Source organism: Geotrypetes seraphini, chromosome 1 (assembly GCF_902459505.1).
Source record: "Geotrypetes seraphini chromosome 1, aGeoSer1.1, whole genome shotgun sequence".
Lineage (NCBI taxonomy): Eukaryota > Metazoa > Chordata > Amphibia > Gymnophiona > Dermophiidae > Geotrypetes > Geotrypetes seraphini.
Genome location: NC_047084.1, coordinates 77,382,680 through 77,409,985, shown reverse-complemented (window position 1 = coordinate 77,409,985; position 27,306 = coordinate 77,382,680). Strand labels below are relative to the sequence as shown.

Genomic DNA, 27,306 nt, shown 5'->3' with positions numbered 1-27,306 from the left:
ATTACCCACATCAATGACAAACTGGGGTGGGTACATACTCAGCAGCAGGCGATAACGACTCAATTTATTCAATTCTACCAACATTTATACGCCGAACAGCCGTCTGATGACGAAGCCCGGGATGCCTTCTTTCGTAATTTGCAACTGCCAGGGATCTCTGATACGCAGAGGAATCTGCTTAATCGACCGATTAGTGGGGAGTAATTGCAGTTGGCTATTCGTAAACTCAAGCTGGCTAAAACTCCTGGGCCAGATGGCTTTGGCCCAGAGTTTTATAAGCTTCTGCCCCCATCTGCCCTATGCTCTCTACAGGCTTATTTTGCGGGGCTGCGGTCGGAGACTCCTCCTGGAAACACTCACAATAGCGCTCACATTATTATTTTGCTGAAATAGGGTAGACCTGTGGACCAACTAGGCTCTTACCAGCCCATTTCTCTTCTGAATCAGGATGTTAAACTCCTAGCTGGGATCCTAGCGATCCGCCTCAATACGATTCTTCCGGATCTGATATATGAGGACCAGGTCAGATTTGTCCCTGGCAGACATGCATCTATGAACTTACTTAAAGTGCTTACGGTTTTGCAACTTCCCTATAATGCCTCTGATAGAGTACTGATAACCAGCTTAGATGTAGAGAAAGCGTTTGATATGGTCTCTTGGCGACACCTTTTTTGGATTCTTGGACAATATGGTATTTTGGGGAACTTTGTCGCCTGGGTGTCTGCTCTGTACACCCGCCCTACGTCACAGTTGTTGATTAATGAGGGGTCTCTGAGCCCTTCCCTTTGGGCCGAGGCACCCGGCAGGTGTGTCCATTATCTCCCCTGCTTTTTCTTCTTTCTCATGAGCCCTTGGCTATCTGAATCCTCCAGGACCTGAATCTACAAGGCTTGGGCATAGGGGGGCATGATTTTCATATTAGTATGTATGCAGATGACATGCTTCTTTGTTAGGCATGCTGATGTTAACCTTCCCCGTTTGATGCATATTATTAATTTGTTTGGCCTCTTTACCGGATTAAAAATTAACTATGATAAAACTGAAGCTCTGCTGTTACATGACTCAACAGGTGATTCTTGGTTTGAACGGTTGGGAGTGGGAATCGCGCCAGGGAAATTGAAGTATTTAGGGATCCTTTTATATCAGAATCCGAAACAGCTTTATGAGGCCAATATCTCAGCGGCTATCGGCCGGATTAAATCCCTCTGTCATAGATGGCACTCTCTCCCCTTGTCCCTGATGGGATGGGTGGCCCTGGTGAAAATGGTTCTCTTCCCCAAACTTTTGTAGGCTATCCAGTCAGTCCCTTTTTGGATCAGTCAGGAGGACGAGCGTCACTATAACTTTATTATTCACACGTTTATATGGAATGCAAAGAAAGCGCATATTAGCTTCCATAAACTATCTCAAGCTAAATCGCAGGGGGTGCTTGGCCTTCCGGATATCCGGCTTTATAATGTGGCCTCCCTCTTCCATTGGATACACGAGCAACTGACCTTACATAGACGCTAGTCACCTCTGGATCTTTTGGCTACTTGCTGCATCCCTTTGTCTTTCGTCTCGTTCATACATGGGATCCCGGATACGACTGCATCCTTGACTTATCCCACTTTGGTTTTCCTTACTGTCTTTCGCAAGGCTTGGGCTTGGTGGAGGGGACTCCAACACAAAGTGCCTCACCCATACCCCTTTTTGTCCTTGATTGGTAATCCCTGTTTCATACCCGGCCTTCTGGGTCTGCCTTGCTTGGGGGGTCGTGATGAGCACGATACCACCATAGGAGAGTTGTTGCATTTGGGAGGTGGCCGGTTCCCTCCCTTCCCATTATTATGCACCCACTGGGGGCTTCCCTCTATGCACACTTATCTCTACTTTCAGATTAAACATCATTATAGCTCTCTAACTACTGCCCGTGCTGACACCTGGGAATGTGGTACTTTGGATGAGAGGGCTCTTACCATCCCACCTCATAAGAACAAGGTTGCTACTTGGTACACAGAGGGTTGAGATTATCAGGGAGAGCAATGTCTTCAACTTATTGTGTCTGAATGGTCCCGGGAATTAGGCTTGGCGGTCTCCCTTCATGATATGCAAATTTTCTTTCAGAATATATATCTGTTTATTAAAGCTGTCTCTCTACAGGAAACCCAATTTAAAGTACTGCATCGAGCCTACCTTACTAGATCTAGAGGTTTCACCATTGGGTTGTGGCCTGATGATCTCTGCATTAAATGTCATCTCTCCCCAGGAACCTATCTGCATTCCTTTTTTGAGTGCTCGGTGCTCTCTTTCTGGGAACCAGTACGTCATTGCCTGGATGATACACTCTGCTGCACTTTGCAATGGAATCCACCTGCTTTATTGCTGGGAGATGTGCAGGATTTATCTCAACAGCACCTCAGCACGTCTTCACAGAAATTCGTACTTCATGCAATTTTGGTGGGGAAGAAACTTATTCTGCAACACTGGGCTTCTCCTGAGGCACCCTCTTTTCCAGTGTGGACGACCTGCATGAGAACTCTGGCACTTTATGAGTTGCAGACTTATTCTCACCGATCACAGGACCATTGGAAAGAATACTGTGCGCTATGGGACAGATTCCTGTTGTCCTGTACTGTATCCACGACCTAGAAGTAGCATATACTTCCCACTGTCCATCTTGTCTATCTGAGAGGTTTGACTATGTTTTTGATTGACACGCATATGTCTTTCTTGTATTTGATTCCACCTCATGGCGCCCCACATAGTGGTCTGTATGTAGTGTGCTTGTGTGGGGGGTGAGAGAGCAGCTGTTATTGATTGGGTATGTGGTGGTATGACTGAGGGTTGAATGTCTGGGTTTTCTTCTTGGGTTTTCTTTTCGCAGAGTAAGGGATCTTCAGACTTCCTTCACAAAACGGGCACTCTGAGTGACGGCAATCCACCTTCTACTGTTTTTTTTCTTGAGTGATATGTACTGTTTCAGATTTCACATCTGCTCTGTGTCAATGCTGTTTTGTACCTTGCTTGTTGTTTTTGCACGTTGACTCATTTTGCTCAATAAACATGATTTATACAAACCCCCCCCCCAAAAAAAAAAAAACAACACCTCCAATGCTCATAGCAATTCTATGAACGTCGGTGCTCTTACCACAGCAGCCTGGAATAAAAAAAACCTAATGCAGTTTGATAAAAGGGGGCCTTAATACTTGATGATTATGTAACAATGTAGATTTTCTTTGAGGTCTTGATGTAGAGTTAACTGGAATGCACTAAAAATCGAAAAATGTTCATTGATTCAGAATTAAGAGTTTGCTAAAAGAAAATAAGATACGCCTAAACCAGGGTGGATAAAAATTAATGAATTTAAAAAACTGGATTAAAAAAAAAAATTTTAATGGGACTTTCTTTAATAAAATGCTTTTTTGTGGAAAAATCTATCTAAAGATAGTCCTATTTAAGATACATTATTGTCCAAAAATTATTAATAATGAAATAAGCATGTAGCATGAGGCTGTATATTCATGCAGTGTTTAATTTTTTGGGTAAGTCTTGATGGATTGAGTAATGTCCACAATGATCCTGTTGTATGTACCTATATAACAGAAGCAGTGAATGTTTTTCTTGCAGAAACAATTGATAGCTCAGGAAATTTATGCACAGCAGCATACTTAAGGAAATAACAACAAAAGTTATAACAAAATGTGAACAAAAATTCAAATGTCTAGTACACAGTTTAATCTCAGACAATGCTGCAAATGTATCCAAGGTGAGAAGAAATTTAGAAGTGCATGAAGAGAATCCCAAGCTAATAACATATCATTACAGTGCTCATTTGCTGTACCTCCTAGCTTAAGAAATAAAGATGAATGTTGACATTGCTAAATACTTCTGTAACAATCATTTTTCAGTAGCAGCAGTTCTGAAAAGAATGGGTGGAACAAAGCTAATGCTCCCAAAAGAGGTTAGATGGAACTTTGTAGCAACTATTTTGAGCATATATCGAGAACTGGTCTATTCTGATGACATCTGGTTCTATATATTCAGATTATACCAGCAAGAATGAGTCTGTAGAAAGCCATGATTTAAATAGTCTTTCTGACTCGTGAGTCGTGACTTAAATCAAATTCACCCTAGTCTAAGCTTTTCTTCATGTATGTTATGCTTGTATCTGGAATATCCTTCCTTCTTTCCTTGCCATGAATGTACATTGTTTAGTATACTGTTTAGCAGTGTCTAAAGCAGAGCAATACTAATCAATTTCAGGGGAGAACATATCTCTGTTTTAAATTAAAAGTTTTGAATAGGCCAATTTACTCCTGTTGGAATTCTGCACAGAATTAACGCAGAATTCCCCAGCCATACAGAATTCCCTCTGTTCTGTGCAGAATTTGGCGTCAGCACTCCCTCGCTACAGCTGTGGCCCAGATCGCTGCTGATGACATTTGTGGCCAGCCTGCGTGGGATCTGCAGACTTCCCTCTATCGCATTCCCACCCTCGATGCCACTTCCTTTTTCTTTGCAGGTGGGACCTTTGTAGAGTGAAGCCTGCGGAGCCAGCGGCTGTTTGTCTATTGGAACATCGGCATCTCTGAGGTACACAGGGGGGAACCGTAGGAAGAGGGGTACATGCAAGGCCAGGGCCTTCATTGGAGTAGATGACATTCGGGACAGACGGGGTAATGGATGAGAGAGGGAGGGAAAAATCTTTCTTTCATATAAGTTTTAGGGAAGACATTGACAGCTTGAACATTTTGTGCCATTTGAATGGTTCTTGGCCACCTGCTTACCAGCCTTCCGACCAGTTGACATGGACTGTCTAAAAGGTTTCTTTTTTTTAATTCTTTATTGATTGTTAATCTAAAACAGTGTCATACAAATGAACGGCAATCCAAGCCAGTTGCTTCAACTCTGTATCAGTCCAACCTTTATTTATATTTGAATCATTGTTAGCCCCCGTGTACGTAATCCTCGACCTTGAAGAAAGGTTTCATTCTGAAACATGCATGTTGGGAGAGGAGAACATAGGAGTACTTCACTATAAGTTAAGTGAGGTTCCTTGCATTTTATATAAAATAATAAGAAATAGTTACATTTACAATGATTCAAATATAAATAAAGGTTGGACTGATATAGAGTTGAAGCAACTGGCTTGGATTGCCTGATTGCTACCCGAAGGTCCATAAAAAAAAAAAATTAGAAAAAAAGAAAATAAGTTTGTTTAATTGGAAAAACTTTAATGATAAATGACACAGTAAGAAGCAAATGAGACTTCATGTGCCAGCTTTTGATATGTTGGCATATATGTCTAAACAACTGATGTATGAGATATGATTTGATTGATGATACAGCAGGGATATTTGTTTGTATACAAATGAAAGAACAGTAGGTATTACACTAATTTATGTTCAGGTAACATAGATATCATTCAAGAATTTCAGTTTCTTACATATAACAATAGCACAATATATCCAAATATTTATAATATAAATGAAGAATAAACTTACCCAGGTGTCACTTTCCAATATTTACTTCCTTCCATCCCCCCCATCCCCCCCTGGATGTGTAAAGACAAATGAATCAAAGGAAGGATATGGTAATTCTACCTTATTATGTTTTTACAAATTTAGTCAATGGGCTCCAAACTCTATTAAATATCTCATTAAATCCCTTCCATTCTGCAATAATTTGTTCATATCTATAAGTAGTGCATATATTCACCAACCTGTATAAAAGGTTTCAAAAAGTTGTCCAAAGTGCATTTCTTCCCATCTTTGGTTGGAAATTCCACCAAATTATTTGACCTTGTTTTGTAGAATGCTGACCATAATGGGTATCTGCAGTTTTTGGGTTCACAATGAAGCCTGGCCTTTAGTTGTATAAATGCATCTCCACAGATGTGGAGAGAACTTTTTCGGCACTTGGATGACCTAAAAGACAGGTCGTTCAAGTGCTGATAATCAAACTGAACTTCTGGATGTATTCAGGAACTTTTTAGGCCTCTGAAATCCGCTTTGCACCCAGATCTGAAAGGGACATTTCTGGAGGAGTGGTTAGGGTGGGATGTGGGCCGGCCTACACTTAGTCATCCTGCAGGGATAATCAAATGTTTTACTAGACTTCCTGGATGACAACTTTGAACACTTTATAAGTTGTCAGCTTGGGAAATACTTTTTACCTATGTGGATGACATCTTTATATTGATCGACATTGACTCAAATATTACCAATTTAACTTTTATAATAAACCACTGTATTTCCAGACTTCAAACTTGGTCTATGTCTGTCCATATGAAGTTAAATGTAGCCAAAACTAAACTTTTGTGGTTAGGCCCAAAATTGGATTATCTTCCTTCCACTGTACTTTTGGATTCTGGAGCCTCCCTACAAATTGAGTTCTCCAAGATTTTGGGAATACTTTTCGACTCTTCCCTTACCTTTAAGGATCAAATAAACTCTCTAGTTAAGAAATGTTTTTTTTAGTTTATGAATGCTGAGGAAGGTTAGATCTCTTTTCCAACAATGTCATTTTTCTGTCTTGGTCTAATCAATTATACTATCTCGGCTAGATTATTGTAATGACATTTATCTTGGCATCACAAAGATCTGCCTCCAAAGACTACAATTGATTCAGAATACCGCTGCGAAGTTGATTTATGGAAAAAGCAAATTCAACCACGTGACTCCTTTGCTTTTGAGTCTCCATTGGCTCCCAGTTTATCTCAGAATCCAGTTTAAATGTTTATTTATAAGTTTTCAATTTATACAATCAAGATAAACTTGTACAGAAAGAGGATTCATGATAAGAAAAAAAATTAGCAAAAGACAATTAAACAAGCAATTAAAATAACTTGACATAAATCTTCTCAAGTCCTCAAATGGATCCAAGATGTAAATCAAATGCGAGTACATCGAAAAGAAACAATCTTTATAGAATCATAAGCTATAAGAGAGTAAGGACATCTAATCTATTTAGCACTCTCCTTCTCCAGTTGGGACAAGGATAGGGAGGTTGTCAGTTGGGGAGGTTCAAAGAAAACATACTTCTGGGTTTCATAATGAATTACACATTTACAAGGATGTCTAAGAAAAAAGGTTGCCCCTAGGGCCAGAACACCAGGTTTTAACAAAAAAAAAAATTTTTCTTCTACGCTTTTGAGTCTCCCTTGCTAAGTCTGGAAACATTTTGTATCTTATAATCAAGAAATTCTTTTTGTCTATGTTTATAGAACATTCTCGTTAACCAACTCTTATCGGGGGTAAGTGCAAGCGTTAAAAGTAAAGTAGATGGAACAGACATTTCTCTATCGGATAATTCTAATACAGCTGAAATGTTCATAGGATCTTGATTTATTGTTGAATATCTCGAGTCTTAGTCGGTAAATAATACACTTGCGTAATAGGTGGTAATGCATTCTCAGGTATTTCCAATATTTCTTGAAGATATCATTTCAACATATCTCTAGGTGTTCCAGTTTAAATGTTTTTATTATTTTTAAAATTTTATATGGTATTTTTATTCCTCTTGTTCCTCTTCTATGGAATATTTATATATTTTCATATGCGAGAGGCACTCAACGATTTAAACTTTCCCTCCTTTCTAGGAAAGGAATTCAAGGAGTCAAGAATTTTAGCTTTTCTCTGGCTTTTAAATTTCCCCAGTTATGGAATGAACTTCCTTTAATTTTGAGGTATCCCAGCTCTTTCCAATCTTTCCGTAAATCTTTAAGAACTTTTCTATTTGCTAAATATTTTGAAAATTAATCCTCTTGTATTTTAGCTTATTTTTTTTTAACTTATTGTTAACTGCGTCTAGCTTCTGGTTAAGTTTTAGTTTAGTTTAGAAACTTATACTTTGTGAGTTAGACGATGTAAAGACAGGTATAAGTTCCCAAAAAGTATCGAAAGTGACCAGATAATCACTTCAGAGACAAAGAAAAAACTCCCACACACTTCCCCCATGTTCACTGACCCCCGTCGAACCCCCACAAAGTTCAGAATAAAAACATTACATACCTGTCTCTAGAACATCAGCATCTGCTATAGTAAAGCCTAGTAGAGCTGCATAGACATGTCTTAAGTAGCCTGAGTGGTATCTTAATATCCTGAGGGGTGGGCTAGTGAACCATAGAGAGGAGGACCCGGGCCCATAAGCCACTCTTAACAACTACATTTATGGTGGAAAATGTGAGGCTCCCAAAACCTTACTGTACTGCCATATAGGAGGCATCTTCAGCCATAAGGACTATTGGGGTATAGTGGGGTTTGTTGGTCTTACCATAACCTATAAGGGAGTTCTAGTGAGATGTTTATGGGCACCCTTTATGTGAAGTTCACGGCAGTGTCCTATTGCTCTGTTGCCTTATCTGGGTGGCAGGTCCATCACAAAATTGGCCCCTCCCACATCCAAATGGTCTTGTTCTGGGCGTTTGGGACTTGCATGAATTTTTAGTTGAGAATGTGGTATAAAGATAGACAACCTGGCCGTCTGGATGATTAATTGCCTGGACGTCCAGATAGACAATTAAAAAAAAAAAAAAAAAAAAAAAAAAAATTAGACGTACTTTTTGAGAATTTTTGGTTGAGAATGTGGTATAAAGATAAGACGTCCTGGTGGTCTGGATTGTCAACCGCCTTGACGTCCAGATAGATGATTTTCAGAGAAAAAAAAAAAAATTTAGGTGTACGTTTTGAGAATAGTTTCAAGTTTATTAAGGTTTGTTATCTACGCAATATCACATATTTCAATGCGTATAACAGTTTTTTAAAAAGGGGAGGACGGTGTCGGGTCAAAACCGCGGAAGACAAAGGCGTGCGCCGACAACTGAGCGCAGCGTGGAGGCGCGCACCGAAGAAAATAACTGTTTTTAGGGGCTCCGATGGGGGTGTGTGGGGGGGAACCCCCCCCACTTTACTTTATACAGATCGCGCTGCGTTTTGGGGGGTTGTAACCCCCCACATTTTACTGAAAACTTCACTTTTTCCCTAAAAACAGGGAAAAAGTTAAGTTTACAGTATAAAGAGGGGGGGTTACAACCCCCCAAACCACCCACAACGCCGCCGCGATCTGTATTAAGTAAAGTGGGGGGGACTCCCCAACAGAACCCCCCGTTGGAGCCCCTAAAAACTGTCATTTTCTTCGGCGCGCGCCTCCGTGCTACACTCGGTTGTCGGCGCGCACCTTTGTCTTCCGCGGTTTTGTCTATGAACCGGGGAGGACAGAACAAAACATTGTATACAAATTATATACATTCTAATACAAACTGGTACAAAAGGCAAGAGGGATGAGCTACAATCTTTAAAGGAAAAAAGAAACATTTAGGGAAGAACACCTATGCCAACTTTGGGCGCCTAACACTCTGTGTCCAAATCGGACTTAGCTATATGTTTTGATTATGCCCCTCTAATTGTTTAACAGTGTTCCTGTGTATAGGTACCCAGACTGAGAATATAGGAAAGTAGGTACCTACTGACTAGCATAACTCATTTATGTACAAACAGTTAGATACAATGGTGTGCTAAGAACATTTCAGCCCAACCAATCAATGATCTGAAACAATGTCAAAACACGGAATTTTTTTTTTTTTTTTGCAAATTGGCACTTAATGAAATAAGATAACACTCTTTTCAGCTACAGTGGCAAAATAATGCTCAGAATTTAGGAAGTTGGTTGCACTGAAAACATTACAGCACCTCTTCATAAGTCACAGAGCTGGTGTAACGGTGTATGCCTGAGTGCACCTATACACAATCTGTAGCATATAGTGTTCCTTAAGGTATGCACCCTGTATGCTGTCTCCCCTTATGTACCTGCACCTGTGAAATGCATGCTATTGCAGATATGCACATATTAATGCAATAGCACATTCAACATGCATGTATACGTATACGCTAGTTTTCTGAAAATTTGCACACATAACTAGTGCATAATCGTTATTGCCTAATTTATAGAATTGCATTGTTAATGCTTTGCTTTAACTGCATGTGTTAAGTACTGCATTATGTAATATCTTATATTCCCTATACCTCTCAGATATAAGTGGTGTACAATTTTTCTTTATTTTCTTTATTTCTTAGGCATTTATATACCGCCTATCACTCAGGTACTCAAGCATTATCCCTATCTTAAGAGGGTGGAAATTACAAGGAAGTACAATGAAAAATAATTACATTGTCATAACTAAAAACATACAAAACCTCAACTAAAAAATAAAATCAATTCTTTTTAGCTAGTAAAAACAATTGAAAAAGATGTTTTAATGTTTTTGTTTAAACAATTTATAAGTAGATCAAGAATCTAAAATAATAAAAAAAACTTTTTTATCAAATCTTAGCTGCTTGTAAAGCCAGGAAGTTTTCAAATAGTTTTAATTTCCTCCTAGCTTTAGATGAAGGTGGGGGAAAAATTGGGATTCCTTTTAACTCAAATTAACAGGCAGAAAATAATCATACCAACAATAAACATTTGTGCTATTCAGAATTTTAAATAAGAGACCAATTTAAATAAAATCCTTGCTTCCACAGGAGGCCAGTGAAGTTTGATATACGATTGGGAAACTGCTCATACTTCTTTTAAGAAAAAAAAATCAATCCTATAGCAGTATTTTATATGGATTGATGTTTTCTCAATGTATTTTTGCTACAACCCAAGTAAATTATATTGCAATAATCTAGATTCGAGTTGACTGAGTAAAAGCACTTGCAATGACAAACAAATGATTCTCTTAAAAATATTTACCATGTTTCCCCGAAAATAAGACAGTGTCGTATTAATTTTGGGCCCAAAAAAGGCAATATGTCTTAGTTTCGGGGATGCCTTTTTTTTCATGTACAATGATCATCTCTCCCATCCTTTCCTCCACCCCAATTCTTCCTATTTCCTTTCTCTCCTCCACATGTGCAGCATCTTTCCTCCCCTCTCACCCATCCCCTTGTGCAGTATCTTTCTATCCCTTCCTCCCATCCCTTGTGCAGCAGAACCCTTGCAGCTTCCATCCCTCCCTTCCATCCCTTGCAGCTTCTATCTCTCCCATCCCTTGCAGCTTCTATCTCTCCCTCCCTCCCATTCCCCCATGTAGCATCTTTCTATCCTCACCCCGCTGACGGCACGCACCCCCGCCCCCTCCTGCCGAACCATCTCTCCCTTCCATCCAAACCACGAGACAGAAATAAATGTATCTTATAACAAACTGGCAGCATTGGCAGGAATCTAGACAGGCTGTTTCGAGGCCTGGGCCGTTCCTCTGCCGCGTTGCTGCCAGCCAGTATTAAATGTGTGTAAAATACTTATGCCAATGGTATATTGTGAAACTCACGATATCTCTGTGATGCTTGTCAGCTTAGACGCAGAAAAAGTTTTTGACAATTTCGATTGGCAATATCTTTTCAGGCTTCTGAGCTATATGGGACTTTCTGGTTGGTTCTCGCAGCCGCTTCAGGCCTTCTATACCAGTCCGATGGCAGCGATCTTGGTCAATGGACAAATCACTGATTCCTTTCTGATCTATCGCGCTCCTGCCTCTGTTCTCCTGCTCTCTTCCGACAGTGGTGCATGAGGCAGACGCGCTTTTTGCGTGCCCTTTGTCTCCGCTATTATTTCTGTTATATCATCAGGAGCTGCTCCTTCGCACTCTTCTAGCTGATGCAGATGTGACTGGAGTCTCTTTCGGTGGGCAGATGATGAAGGCTCTAGTCTTCACAGATGACATTTTCCTGGTTCTAACTAAGGTCCACTCTTTGGCGTCAGCTTTCCCGGGAGTCCTCAATGAATTTTCTTTTTACTCTGGTTTTCAGCTCAATAGTTTGAAATCTGTAGTTCTTTCCTTGGACCCTGCTTTACCTGGTCAATGGGATGGGGATTTTCCTTTTGCCTGGACCACAAAGGCAATAAAATAGTTGGAGGGAGGAGGGGGGTGGATTCCAGATGATTTGTCTCATCTGTACTCTGTTAACTTCAATCTGCATTTGCAGACATGGAGCATAGATTGTCTGTTTGGCAATCCTATATGCTGTCCTTAATGAGCAGAATATCACTCTACAATATGATACTATTGCCAACTTGGCTCTATATGTTTCAAATGTTACCCTTTATGATATCTCCTCACATCCACAAGTGAATGATCTGTGCCATCAATAAGTTCCTTTGGAACGGCAAAAAATCTTGACTATCTTATGTGAATGTAGCATCTCCTAAAGATAGTGGGTGGTCTTGGACTGTTGAATATCAGCTTATTATCTTGGGCCTGCCAGTTGCGTTGCCTCATTGACTGGTTTCATTCAGTGTCCCAGTTTTCCTTCATCTTGGTTGAATGATATACTTTGTCCCCCTTTCATTTTAGTGCACTATTGCACGCTCCGTTACATTTTTTTCAACATTGATTGGAACAGCTACCAAGTATACTTACCCATTTGACAAGCTTGGCGTAGGCTCTGTTCCTTCTTAAAGTTTCTCCTTTGCTACCAATCTTTGGTAATCCTGCATTTCTTCCTTGTTTGGCGGGGATTCCTATTTCTGATTTACAAAATCTGGGATGTCAGTTCGAACGATACCACAATTTCTTTCTAAGGAGGTGTCATCCTTTCTTTTATGACACTCTCACTTTTCCTTCCTTCTTCCTGGGAGGAGAAATGGGGAGACGTGCTTTTATTCACTGCATTTTTTGAAAGTGCGTAGCGTTCTCCGTGAGCTAGGTTTCTAACGACTTTTAGTTGTTTAGATCACCTTTTTGTATTCTTCACTGGATGCCTCAAACGTATGGCGGCGTCCAAAGCCTCCATTGCTCGATGGGTCCAGGAGGGGCTGATGGGCTACTAAAGATTTTATTTATCTCTATCAGGTTTTGCAGGATGATGGCTCTATTAAGCATTATCTATCTTTGTGGGACCCAGCTGAAACTCAAATTTAAATCTTTTTGGTTATTGGCAGTTGCAGCATTATGTGCTTTCTCTACCCCAATCTTCTTTTACTTTGGAGGTGCTTGAATCTCTTAGGGAAGCCTTGTGTTTAGAGGCTCAACAGCTGTGTACTATCATCATAGATTCCTGCAGGAATCATTGCCCAGATTTAATTACACAGCTCTCTGTTCTTGGTGGTCTCAGGATTTGGGGGTCAAACTTAACGGGGACGATATCCTTAAATATCTTCGGGCAATGTCTGGTCTGAAACTGTTAGTTCCCCTGTGGGAAATTAGCTTTAATATGATTATGCAACTCCATGTATCTCCTAAGCATGCCCAGCGTATTGGTCTATGCTCTGATTCCTGTTACCCGAAGTGTAAGGCCTCAGGTCATATGTTTTAGTCCTGTAGCCATATACAGACTTTTTGGAGAAGGATCTTAGTTCATATCTCCCTTCTATGGCAGGCCCGCTGTCGCCACGACTATATTTTCCACTTGACCTGGCTCCAGTATCAAGGGGCTTGAGAAGAATTTTGAAACAGGCATTTCTCTTAGGCAAGAAAATTATCTTGATGAAGTGGTTGGAGATGGAACCCCCTACCTTGGGAACACTCGAGAGCAGCCATTATTCAGCTCCTGCAAATGGAGAAAACAGATGGTGTATAACATGGACTCTAGGGAGGGTAAAACCTTACAAGGCTCTTAGGAGCCGTCTACCACAGCTGAAGTCACCTCTTGAATTTGTAATCCTTGGTTTGAAGTTCCCCAATGGACATTTTGTGCCCTTTTCAATTATTGGGGGAGGGAGGGGGAGAAAATGAAACTTTCTTCTGTCTATTTTGGTTGGCATGATGTATATTGCATTGTTCTGCTTCAGGTACTTTGGCTGTTTTCGTGCCTTCAATAAATAAATGTTAAAAAAAAATAATTATTTCTTAAGTAAGTCATATATATATATATATACATATGACTTAATTAAGAAATTAACTTAAGGTTCCAGTGATAAAGTACTTTCTAAATAAATTGCTAAATTATTTTTTTTTACAATGGATGAGATCTTGAATTGTTTGTTCAGTACAAACATACAATATTAATATGAAATTTCATGCTAAAATGTAAGCAAGTTATAGGGAGAGCATTTTGCAGTTAATATGGTTAGTGCATAATGCAGCTGATAGCATAGAATTGTTAATTATGCTTTCTAGTGTAATTAACTGCATTCTCTGTTAGCTGCAGTGCCATTAGCACACAGTCATGGCTACCTTCCACCTTGCCTGAGGACCCATTACAATTACCATCAAGGTTTTGCATTTAACATGCATTAAATATAACATCTTAATGTGGTGTTATGTAAATAGAAGCCTTGGAAACAATTGAAAGCATGCTTCCTTTTATTTGAAAATTATGCTGTGGTACTAAGCTCTAAAGTCTTTGTTGTCATTTTGACAGCATTTGGAAAAAAAAATCCAGAATAGCAGAGAAAGTATTTGAATATTTCTGTATTCCTTTTCTTTGTCCCTTTCTCTGTCAAATAACTGAGCTATAACTCTGCTGTGGTTCTGAGACTCAAGAACTGGTTAATTGAAACCTTGTTGACCTAGGCAAGCAACTAGATCATGATTTGCTTTTCCTTTTGCCAATAAATGCAGCCAAAAGTTAATTTTCTACTTGGGTTTGTCGTCTCGAGATAGTTAAATAACAACTCCCAGAATCCTTCGCTAAAATAAAACATGGACTTTTGGACTTGCTGTTTTGTATACATTGGAGGTCATGTTGGTAGATTAAACAGTATACCTGTTATGCCAATGCTATTCTTTATTTTACATTTCATGAGATAAGTAAGAAGGGACAAAACCTAGATAAACACTTTGTAGGAGGCAGCATGAACATTTCTAAACGGAAAAGGAATTACATTGACTGGGGGAAAAGAGAATCTTCTGTTAGTTTAGGAGGAGTTTATATTAGGTAGGGATAATTGATGGGGTTTTATTGTATTTGAGTTTTATAATGTTTTAGATTACTTTAAGCTTTTAATAAAGGTGATAGGTGTAAATAAATTGAGCCAGGATTAGGAAAACAATTGAGAAACTACAAACTAACAGAAGATACAGTATATATTTGATGTAATATTTGAATTTAATCTATAAAGTTAGTTGCAAAAAGACAGTGAAATATAATACATAGTGCATGCATCACTTTCTTGTGTACAATGTATGGACATAAGCATTGTTTGAGCAAAGCTCTAAAGTCAATTAATGACAACACTGTGGGCTCCTTTTACAAAGGTGCGCTAGGGCCTTAACAACTCGTAGTAGTGCGCGTTAAATTGCCGAGCTCGCTAGCTGTTACCGCCTCCTTTTCAGCATGGTAATTTTCTACGTGCGCTAAAAACCCTAGTGCATCTTCGTAAAAGGAGCCCAATGATCCACATACTTGTGTTTTTTTTGTCCATTGAAAACTGACCTTGAATATACAGTATAAATCAGTGGTCTCCAAGTCAAACCCTTTGCAGGGCCACATTTTGGATTTGTAGGTACTTGGAGGACCTCAGAAAAAATAGTTAATGTCTTATTAAAGAAATGACAATTTTGCATGAGGTAAAACTCTTTATAGTTTATAAATCTTTCCTTTTGGCTAAGTCTTAATAATGATATTGTAATTTATAGCTAAAGAGACATATGATAAAGAAACTGTTTTATTTTACTTTTCTGATTATGATAAACAAACCGAGGGCCTCAAAATAGTACCTGGTGGGCCGCTTGTGGCCCCCGGGCCGCGAGTTTGAGACCACTGGTATAAATGTATGTAATAGTTGAAAAGTGGAACATAAATTTTCTATTACATATACACAGTTTGTCATAATCTCTCATTATACTGTAGCCCCACCCCATCTTTTAGGGTGGGGCTACAGTATGAAGGACTTTATTTTTTCTTCCAGAATCCCTCACTGTTAAGCGAGTAGTAATAGTAGCTTGGACTATTTCAAGTGTATAACAGCTGTTTGTATTAAAGTCCAAAAGGCAAAACAAATTTCAAGTCCTTTATCCTTGCCACTTTTTTATATCCATTAAGGCCAGAGGGTATACCTTTCCCAGTCTTTTCCTTCGAACAGCCTGGGGCCATTTTCTCTCCAATTCTTCTAATTATCTTCCAGCAACAGTCAGCAGACCGACTAAGATGTTTAGATGGAGTGCACCGCAGCAGTTTCTCGCCTCAGGTGGTTGACTGCAGTCTTCGGGTTTCCAAAATAAACCCTGCATTAAACTTCTGTTGACAGTCTCTTTCTCTCTCAAAACAATAATAATGGCAATGGAAAAAAAAAAAAAAAAAAAAGAATCCCTCACACAGGAGTCTAGCCTGCAGGTTAACTGCTCCAAAGCAAAGGTGGGGCACTCTGGTACCGTAAATCACAACTTTTTTTTTTTTAAACTATTAATCCTTACGTAAGACTGAGTTAGGTCCATATAAATGTCTCCTTTCTCTGAGGTTGCCCAGCCTCAACTGAGGGGGAAATTTTGTAAGGTTTTTCTTTGTTATAGTACATATATTAATCTTTATTTATCTTAATTCTCTGTGGCTTAAAGGGAACAAATGAGTAAAGATCCCAATTGTGCGTCTGTTGTAACCCCCCCACCCCCAATATGACCTACACAGGATACTACTTAGTACCACAGCATCCTCTATTGCTCACAAACTTTGGATTTGTAAACTCCTTCCCAAGGATCTGTTTCTGGCTGGCTCAGGTAGGATTTCTATGTCTGCCTAAAATGGAGATTATACAAGCCTATGTATTAGGGTTTTTCCAGATGAGGCTTTTTATACTTTTGTTTCCCTAAAGCTTCATTCTAGTGCAATAAGTGTGCCATTCTGGACAAGTAGATAGTGAATCCAAACCAGCATGCTATGAAGAAGGTATCAATCACAGTTTTTAGTTCCTCCTCCTTCTACAGTGAAGTATATGGCCCCCTTCAGTTTCTTCTTCTGCATGCTTGCATGAAGGTGTGCGTTTTTTCTGCTCTGTTTTAAAGCTTTTTATTTTGGGGTATTTTTATTTCTGGTATCAGATTTAGGAGGTTTTTGATGCTAGAGTTCCCAGTATTCCTGGATTACCTTCGCCTGGGAGAAGACCAATGCTCCTTCATAAGCCAGGGAAGCAGATGTGCAAGTCATGTTTTGAGCAACAGTTGTTTTGAGCTGGGTTGGGCTGGCACATAGGGATGGGGCAAAGACGAGAAATTTTATAAAATTATGCCAAATTATATTTTAAAATTGCAGAGGAAGTCAGGAAGAACTTTGTGTTTTGGCTAGAGTATTGAAGTTTAAGAGATGTAATATTATGGACCACGAGAACTCGCAGTAACTAGCTAGCGGCTCTGCAAGGGCAGGAACAAAGGATGGTCACTCCTGCCTGGTTCACTGCTGGACCACCAGGGATTCTAAAGGTATTTGAGGGAGTGGGAGGGAGGTAAAACTTCTTAGAGTTGGCTGGGTCAGGAGGCAGGGATTTAACAGGTACGCCAGGGAGGGGGAAGGCGAGGGAGATAAAAATTGTTAAAGGTAGCTGGGGCAGGAGACGGGAGGGATCCTGTTCTTGCCTACTGCTGGACCTCCAGGTCCTTTGGCAGACCTGGAAGTCATCGGGAGGGAGGGGGGAGGCAGGGAAGAAGTGGGGCTGGATGCAGAGCCTGGCAGAGCAGGGAGTGAGGAGGAGCAGGGTGCAGAGCCAAGCAGGGAGGGGGGCTGGGTGCAGAGCCTGGCAGGGCAGGGCACTGAACTTGAATATATTAATAACCTCCCCCCCCAGTTTATATTCGAGTCAAACTTTTTTCCTCCTTTTTTGGGGGGAAAAATGTTACCTTTGTTTATATTTGTGTCAGTTTGTATTCGAGTATATATGGTACTGATGACCAAAAAGTCTGAATGTCATTCAATGTAGAGAAATCATATCAAGGAGATTGTGTTAGATAGTATAAAAAACAAATGGAACTTAAAGATCAGCCTAAATTGGACTTATAATTTCATTGACTCACTTTCACCGGACATAAAAATAAACATTTAAGATCAATAAATGTAAAATAAAATGCTAATAGGAAAGAAATGTACCATATTTTTCACTCTATAAGATGCACTTTTTTTCCTGCAAAAAGTGGGTGGAAATAAGGGTCAAATCTAAAATCCATCCTGAATGAAGCATCTAGCCGCTACGTAAAAACAGTAAGCAAACGCCGGAGAAACAAAAAACCACAATGGTTTAACAAGGAACTTTCGGACCTCATTAAAATAAAAAAAGAAACATTTATCACCTATAAACATCTTGGGAAAAGGGAGGCAAAAGAAGACTATCTGGCCAGATCTAAGGCTGTCAAAAAGGCAGTCAGGGAAGCCAAACTTCAAACAGAGGAAGATCTAGCACGGAACATTAAAAAAGGGGACAAATCCTTCTTTAGGTACATTAGCGACAGGAAGAGAAACAAAAATGGAATAGAACGCCTTAGGCAATCAGATGGAAACTACGCAGAATCTGATACTGCCAAGGCAGATCTGCTAAACGAATACTTTTGCTTAGTATTCACCTGTGAAGCACCGGGAAATGGTCCACAACTGCAAATAAGAGACAGCCAAAATGACCTGTTTCGTGATTACGAGTTTACACCTAGTAGCGTCTACCACGAACTTTCAAGACTCAAAGTAGACAAAGCCATGGGGCCAGACAATCTACACCCCAGGGTACTCGGAGAGCTAAGTGAAGTTCTGGCTGAACCACTATCCGTACTCTTCAATCTTTCCATGCGCACGGGAAAAGTACCCCTAGACTGGAAAACAGCTAACGTAATTCCACTCCACAAAAAGGGCTGCAGAACAGAGACAGGAAATTATAGACCGGTGAGTCTCACATCCATAGTGTGCAAACTCATGGAAACACTGATCAAACAGGAACTTGACAAAATTCTAGACGAAGGAAATTTACGTGATCCACATCAACACGGATTTACCAGGGGAAGGTCCTGCCAATCTAATCTGATTGACTTCTTTGATTGGGTGACCAATCATCTGGATGCCGGTGAGTCCCTTGACGTGATATATTTGGACTTCAGCAAAGCTTTTGATAGCGTCCCACACCGCAGGCTGTTGAACAAACTAAAATCGATGGGATTAGGAGATACATTCACTACATGGGTAAGGGATTGGCTAGATGGTAGGCTTCAAAGGGTGATGGTAAACGGTACCCCCTCCAAAATGTCAGCAGTGATGAGTGGAGTACCTCAGGGCTCCGTCTTGGGGCCGATTCTATTCAATTTATTCATAGGAGATTTGACCCTAGGACTTAGAGGAAAAGTATCACTGTTTGCCGACGATGCCAAACTATGCAACATAGTTAACAAAAGCAGTGTGCCTGACTTTATGACGCAGGACCTAAAACAGCTTGAACAGTGGTCATCAACTTGGCAGCTAGGCTTTAATGCTAAAAAATGTAAAGTAATGCACCTAGGCAAAAAAAATCCACACAGAACTTACACACTAAATGGTGAAACCTTGTCCAGGACCACGGTGGAACGGGATTTAGGAGTGATCATTAGCGACGACATGAAGGCTGCCAATCAAGTGGAGAAGGCTTCGTCCAAGGCAAGACAAATGATGGGCTGTATCCGTAGGGGTTTTGTCAGCAGAAAACCTGAAGTCATAATGCCACTGTACAGATCCATGGTGAGACCTCATCTCGAATATTGTGTTCAATTCTGGAGACCACACTACCGAAAAGATGTGTTGAGAATTGAGTCGGTTCAGCGAATGGCTACCAAGATGGTCTTGGGGCTCAAGGATCTCACGTATGAAGAAAGGTTAAAAAAACTGCGGATGTACTCACTGGAGGAGCGAAGAGAGAGAGGGGACATGATTGAGACCTTTAAGTATATTACTGGGCGTATAGAGGTGAAAGATGATATCTTCAGTCTTACAGGGCCCTCGGTAACCAGAGGACACTCGCTGAAAATCAGGGGAGGGAAATTTCGGGGTGATGCTAGGAAGTACTTCTTCACCGAAAGGGTGGTCGATCATTGGAACGAGCTGCCTCAGCGGGTGATTGAGGCCAGCAGCGTGTTAGATTTCAAGAAAAAATGGGATATTCATGTGGGATCTCTAGGAGAGTAAGAGTAAGAATCAGGGAGTGAATCATTGGTATGGGCAGACTCGATGGGCTATAGCCCTTTTCTGCCGTCAATTTCTATGTTCTATGTTCTATCTTATGGAGCAAATACTAACTAACCCCCCCTACCTTAATTTCTCCGGCGGTCTGGTGGTACAGTGCTGTAGAGCAGGAGCTTTCAGTCTCCTGCCCTTCCACCCGGCTTTCTCCGCAGTGGCAGAGTCAGAGCGGCAAGAAGGCAGGTGCAAGTTTTTCACTTCCTGCCTTGCCATTCCATGAATGGCGGTCCAGCGCTGTAGGGCAGGAGCTTTCAGCCCCTGAGTGGCACCAGCAGAGCGGCAAGCAGGCAGGTATGAGTTTTTCACTTCCTGCCTTGTCCTGCGCTGCTCTGTGAATGGCTAGGGAGAAAGCTGGAGGAAAGAACAGGAGGCTGAAAGCTCCTGCCCTACAGCGCTGGACCGCTGGAGGAATTAAGGTAAGAGGGGACCCTGCCTGCCTCCGGGTGGGGGCCCTGTCTGGGTGGGGGGGGGGGGTCCTGTCTGCCCTGCCACTAGGCCTGCCTGTCACTAGGCCGCTAGTCTTGCCTGAAAGCCACTACGCCTGCCTGCCTGGCCTGGCCTGTCCCCTGTCCCGGCCTACCACTAGACCACCAGAGGGGGGACAGGGTACAGAGCCTGGCAGGGAGAGGGACTGGGTGCAGAGCCTGGCAAGGAGTGTGGGGTTGGGTGCAGAGCCTGGCAGGGAGAATTTGGTTCAGAATGTTTTTTTTCTTGTTTTCCTCCTCTAAATCTTGAGCGCGTCTTATGGTCAGGTTCGTCTTATGGAGCGAAAAATACGGTATATTTTTTATCTTCAGCACACGCAGTGCTTATACACCTTGAACGCAATGGTTTGTGTGGGAAAGATGGCCACCAGTTAATTTAATTTAAAGAGAGTGCTGTGCCTCGTCCAGCATGTTCCTTCCATCCCCTCCCCTGCAGTTTACCATTAAACCAATGTTCGGCCCTGTCAGTGGCAACCCTTAAAGGGGTGTGGTACAGTACAAGCTTTGAAAAACTAAATATAGCACCTTATACTGTATATAAAATTGCACAAGTTGCCAGTGTAATAAAAGTAGGTTTAATTTCTAAATGACGAGTTTTGAATCTGGCAGGAGAAAATAGGATCATGGGATCATGTGTTTAGGAAGGTTATGCCAAGGTTTTGGCGCTGCAGGGCACAATGCACAGAATTTCTGTCTGTCTGTCTCCGTACAGTCTGTTCCACCAAAAATCATACAACTCTCTTCTTTGCCATTCCAATTCTTTGGCTATACTCCCTCCTGTTTTCTGAAACTTATCTACCAGCACTTTCTCTGTGCCCTTTTGCAGAGTAGAGGTCATTCTAGCAGCCTGAGATGAGGAGAAAAACCACACACATTCTTCTAACATAAAGGGAAAAGACAAAACTGAGACAGATCTTTGAGGGTGTTTTGCCAAGAATAAACTTCACATATTGACTGTACTATACCCTTGTTGTGCTTAAAAAGTAAATGTCAGAAAAGGTGAGGGGGTCAAAAAAGAACCTTTTGCTCATGACTGGCAATTGAAAGACATCCATCACTAACAAGAAATGCTTTCCCACAGATTTTTTTTTTGGTATAATGAAAAAAATCATAGAAACATGACGGCAGATAAAGCCACATGGTCCATCCAGGCTGCCAATCTGCAGCATCCACTATCTCCTCCTCTTCCTAAGAGATCACATGTGCCTGTCCCATTCTTTCTTGAATTCAGACACAGTCTTTTGTCTCCACCACCTTTACCGGTAGACTATTCCATGCATCTACCACACTTTCTGTAAAAAAAAGTATTTCCTTGGATTACTGCTGAGCCTATCACCTCTTAACTTCATCCCATGCCCTCTCACTCTGGAGTTTCTTTCAACAAAATATGTCCGATTTCTCTTAGCTACTAGGATAATTTTGTTTTGGTATTTGAAATCTTAAAACTTTCTTTCAATTTTATGAAACTGATAGTTTTAAATAGGGCTACTATATAGCTCCAGAAAAAGGAGGACGGATTGAGACTTCTTGGTTTTACTTAATCCGTCGTCCTTTTACTGGAGCCATATGGTAAGTTCTACAGCACAAAGGATAACTGATTATTTAGCCATAACTTTCTTGAATGTGAGTGTATTGTATACTGTTAGTATCTCTGTGACTGTGTATATAAAGCCTTTTTTGGACTTTAGGGCATGCTTTTCAGTACTACTACAGGCAGTCCCCGAGTTACAGACACCCGACTTAAGTACGACTTAAGTACGACTTAAGAATACAGTTGCGGCTTCATTTGATTTCACTGAGCAGTATTTCCAGTGGCATAGACTCCTACACTTCTCCTGTAGCAGATTCAGGAATGATGCATGGCTACATTAAGAATGGTGTGGGGTTGTACATGCTGTACCTTAGAGGGAACACTGGTAGGGACAGTTGGCCCTTTTGTCAGCTGGGAGCAGAGGTAAACAGCAAGAATCTTAAAATCTACAAGTTCTGAGTTACATACAAATCTGACTTAAGAAAAGCTTAACCCGGGGACTTGCCTGTACTACTAATTTCTGTAGTGCTACTAGATGTATGCAGCTCTTAGTATGCAGGACTTTCTCTAACCCCCAGTGGGCTGTCTTAAGTTTTGGTACCTCGGGCAATTGCAGGTTAAGTGACTTGCCCTGGTTCACAAGGAGCTACCGTGGGATTCAAACCCAAGATCTCAAACCTCTGCAGTATTAGACAAGTTCTCCACTCCAGGCAAGTTACATTTAGGTACAGTAGGTATTTTCCTGTCATGCGATGTTAGGGGTTCTATCACATTTTGATTATTGCAGTGCTTCATTAGTAGCACTTCCATCAAAAGAACATAAGAATAGCCAGACCAATGGTCCATGTAGTTCAGTATCCCGTCTTCGTGGTGGCCAATCCAGGTCACAAGTACCCGGCAAAAACCCAAATACAGGGTAGCAACATTCCATCTTTCTGATCCAGGACAAACAGTGGCTTCCCCCATGTCTGTCTCAATAGCAGACTATGGACTTTTTCTCCAGGAACTTGTTCAAACCTTTTTCAAAACCAGCTCTGTTGTCAAATTCCAGAGCTTAACTATTCTCAGAGTGAAAAAATATTTCCTCCTATTGGTTTTAAAAGTATTTCCCTGTAACTTTGAGTGTACCCAAGTCTCTGTAGTTTTTGATGGAGTAAACATTTGATCCATTTGTACCCGTTCTATACCATTCAGGATTTTGTAGACCTCAATCATATCTTCCCTCAGCAATCTTTTTTCCAAGCTGAAGTTTTATCCTAACTTGACACATACTAGGGATCTAATATCAATATAAGTAATATACAGTTTACAGGTTAAACTTGACACATACTAGGGATCTAATATCAATATAAGTAATATACAGTTTACAGGTTAAACTTGACACATACTAGGGATCTAATATCAATATAAGTAATATACAGTTTACAGGTTAAACTTGACACATACTAGGGATCTAATATCAATATAAGTAATATACAGTTTACAGGTTAAACTTGACACATACTAGGGATCTAATATCAATATAAGTAATATACAGTTTACAGGTTAAACTTGACACATACTAGGGATCTAACATCAATATAAGTAATATACAGTTTACAGGTTAAACTTGACAGTTACAGTGCAAGATTTATCAATATAACTTTTTATCCTAATGTGACGCATGCTGAGGATCTAGTCCCAATATACATTATACATTTATATTTCTTTATAATCTATTGGCCTTAGGCAGGGGAGTTAGGTGAAGAGGTATGTTTTTATTGCTTTCCTGAAGTTGAGGAGTTCTGTAGGGGATGGAACTTCTCTCATATACAAGAGGCGTTTCATTCCCTTTACCAGCTTGCTCTTTGGCCACGGCAGGACCAGAACATCCAGATAAGCATTTCTGAGCTCGGCTTTCTGACTGAAGAATCTGTCCGCCTTCTTGTTTTTTTTATTGCTGTCACCATCAGATCGAATGTTGGGTGACCAAAGCGATGAGCTTGAAAGGCCGCTGCAGATCCTCGGTATGTGTCCCATTAGGATAAAAAGTTATATTGATAAATTTTTCACTGTAACTGCCAAATTTAACCTGGGGAGCCAATGATAACAGAAGCTAGGAAGGACAGAGCCGGAACAGCCACATGTGCTTCTGCCAGTAAACTCCAGCTGCTTGTCTACGGTGGCTGGCTGTTGCTAAACTTCATCTTCACTGCGCGGAGCAGGTGCAGTGCGCTGCATTAGAGTTTGTTTCTTCCTCCAATTCCCAACTAAAGGTGCCAGCAGCGATTTAGTGTTGTGTGTGTATGTATGTGTTTTGTGTGTGTAGCATTGTGTGTGTATATTATGTGGAGTTTTTGATTGATTGATTGCCAATTAAATTATTTCGGGTTGTGAAACAAATCGTCTGAGTTTCCATTATGTCCTATGGGGAAATTTGCTTTGATATACAAGTGCTTTGGATTACGAGCATGCTTCTGGAACGAATTATGATCGCAAGCCAAGGTTTGACTGTATAAGGTAACTCTCTTCTGGGGTAGACTTGATCTGAAAACTATTCTACACTTGACTAAATAGCCTGACTGTTTTAGTCTAAAGCAGGGATCTCAAAGTCCCTCCTTGAGGGCCGCAATCCAATCGGGTTTTCAGGATTTCTCTAATGAATATGCATGAGATCTATGTGCATGCACTGCTTTCAATGCATATTCATTGGGGAAATCCTGAAAACCCGATTGGATTGCGGCCCTCAAGGAGGGACTTTGAGACCCCTGGTCTAAAGGGTTTTTGTTTTCCTGTAGTTATTAACAGAATAGCATCACCAAAGGTAGCTGAATATACCGTGGTTGAAAGAACTAGAAATAATTCTGCTGAGTTCATCTGTTACCTTAAAGCAAGTAATGTAGCTCTCTCTTATGAAATGCATCACTGAACACCCATCTGTGCCTTTAGTAAATTCTGCATTCAATCATAAGATTTCAGTGCCGTGTATGCAAGAAAATTGTCATGTCCATTTTGTTGTTTTATGAAGAATGTTAAGCAGTTGGGTCTGAATGGACTATTAATCGTGTTACAGAATCTCTTTGGAGCCTTTTTCCCCCTCATTCTGCAGTTCTAAGCCATTCATGAGCAAAGACTGAATTGCAGTGCCTTTTGCAAAATGGACATAATGTTAAAAACTGAAAATATTTTGTTTGGACTTGGCTTCACCCTACTGTGTTGCCTCTCTCTTAGCTATTTGGACACAAAGCCTGACTGTGATGTGGAATGTGGGAAGGGCAGCTATTGTTGGAACCTTACAACTGAATTGGCAACTATATGCCTGCGTATTACAGAAAATGCCCTTTGCTACTGATTGTGTAATTTCTCTGTAAGCACAAGAAGATGATAGTTACAAACTTAAAAAAAAAAAAAAAGAGACATGGAGGTAACCTGCATGTAGCTGTAGTATATAGGGTGTCCACAAAGTCTCTTTACAATTTCAAGATTTTATTTTAAAAAAACCAAATGAATAGGCAAATCTGTGGAAATTATTACAAAATAAGGAATAGATATTTTAAGTTTTGGGGTTTTTTTTTTTTTTTTGTGCCTCATTTAATACACCTCTATACGGATGGATTTTGAAGGAGAATGAGCAAAGGATTGTCTTAACACGATTGACGTTTTCCTCCGATATTCTTTGTCGTCCACTTCTTTCTTTATCCAATACTGTCCCCGTCGCCATAAATTTCTTTTGCCATGCACGAATTGACGGACGTGACTGTGGATGTTTTCCATACTTAGTCGTGTATCTGATTTTGTTTCCATAAACCATGATACACGTGCCTTTTCTTGAGGAGTAGCCTTTTTTTTTTTTTTTTTTTTTTTTTTTTTAAAATCAACAGGGTACCTGAAATACCCAAATGCAATGTGATTACAAACTTTGATAACGACCGAGTACATAAATGGCGCATTGTTTAAAAGCTACAGCCTCAGCACCCTGGGGTTGTGGGTTCAAACCCACGCTGCTCCTTGTAACCCTGGGCAAGTCACTTAATTCCCCCATTGCCCCAGGTACATTAGATAGATTGTGAGCCCACCAGGACAGACAGGGAAAAATGCGTTTGAGTACCTGAATAAATTCATGTAAACCATTCTGAACTCTCCTGGGAGAATTTTATAGAAAATTGAATAAATAAATAAAAAAAAATCTCATCAGTTGCCTTTTTAGTAATTTTTTGAAATTGTAAGGAGACTTTGTGGACACCCTGTATAGCCTTAGGTATTTTGATTGGGGTTGGCAGGAAGGTAGTAATCTGCATATAGTGGCTGGTGCAACCCTGGCCATCTTTCTGGGCAGACTGGATGGACCACGCCTGGTCTTTATCTGCCATCATTTACTATGTTACCGTTTGCGTTCAGAAAAAGCTATCGATTGATACATGGAATTTACAAAGGCTTGTTATTCTACAAACTATGTAGCAGATAAGAAACATACATGTACAAATATTCTCTTTTTTTCTCTCTTTTTTGTAGTGACCCATATGTGAAACTTTCTTTGTATGTGGCGGATGAAAATAAAGAACTGGCTTTGGTGCAGACAAAAACTATTAAAAAGGTAGGTATGCTGTTTAATAAAAATTATTTCACATAAAAAGGTAGGTAATATTTCTTTAAGTTTTTAGTCTGATGTTTGTTTCAAAGTAATAGAAGATCCTTAATAGATCCTCAAAGTAATAGAAAACCTTATATAATAAGACCCCAGCTTTTTTATTTAGGTTACTTATCCCTTATTCAGCAAAGAGAATCTTACGATCTAGCGAACAGAATCTTTTATCTATTCCCTCACTAAAAATTATTAATACGAGGAGACAATTTATCTTCTCTTGTACAGCACCGCAGACTTGGAACGCCCTCCCTATGTTTTTACGGGAGGAGAAGGAGTTTGCGAAATTTAAAAATGAGTTAAAAACTTTTCTTTTTAAAGATGCATTCGCAAATTAATCTTTTATCTTATTGCTTTGGTTTATTTTATTCCCCTCATATGTCTTATTGCCCTTTTGTATTTTCCCTTGATGTCTCTCCTTTTCTTTACGAATTGTATTTCATCCCTCCTTACCTATTGTTTAGCAATGTTAATTTTTAGTATATTAATCTTATTTATTAATTGTATGGACTGTTTTGTTCCCTAACATATGTAAATTTTAAGTGTACACCGCTTAGAAACTTGGATTAAGCGGTTAATCAAGTCAACTAA

General features: G+C 40.2%; 1 protein-coding gene across 4 annotated transcripts in view; it reads left to right on the top strand.

Annotated features, from left to right (window-relative positions):
- Positions 1-27,306, top strand: part of NEDD4L (NEDD4 like E3 ubiquitin protein ligase) — a 656,466-nt gene that overhangs the window by 239,893 nt on the left and 389,267 nt on the right. For all 4 annotated transcript variants that reach the window (XM_033933707.1, XM_033933724.1, XM_033933698.1 and 1 more), the window contains one exon: positions 26,586-26,667. In XM_033933707.1, coding sequence (XP_033789598.1) covers positions 26,586-26,667 — 82 coding nt within the window. The remainder of the gene's footprint in view (positions 1-26,585; positions 26,668-27,306) is intronic.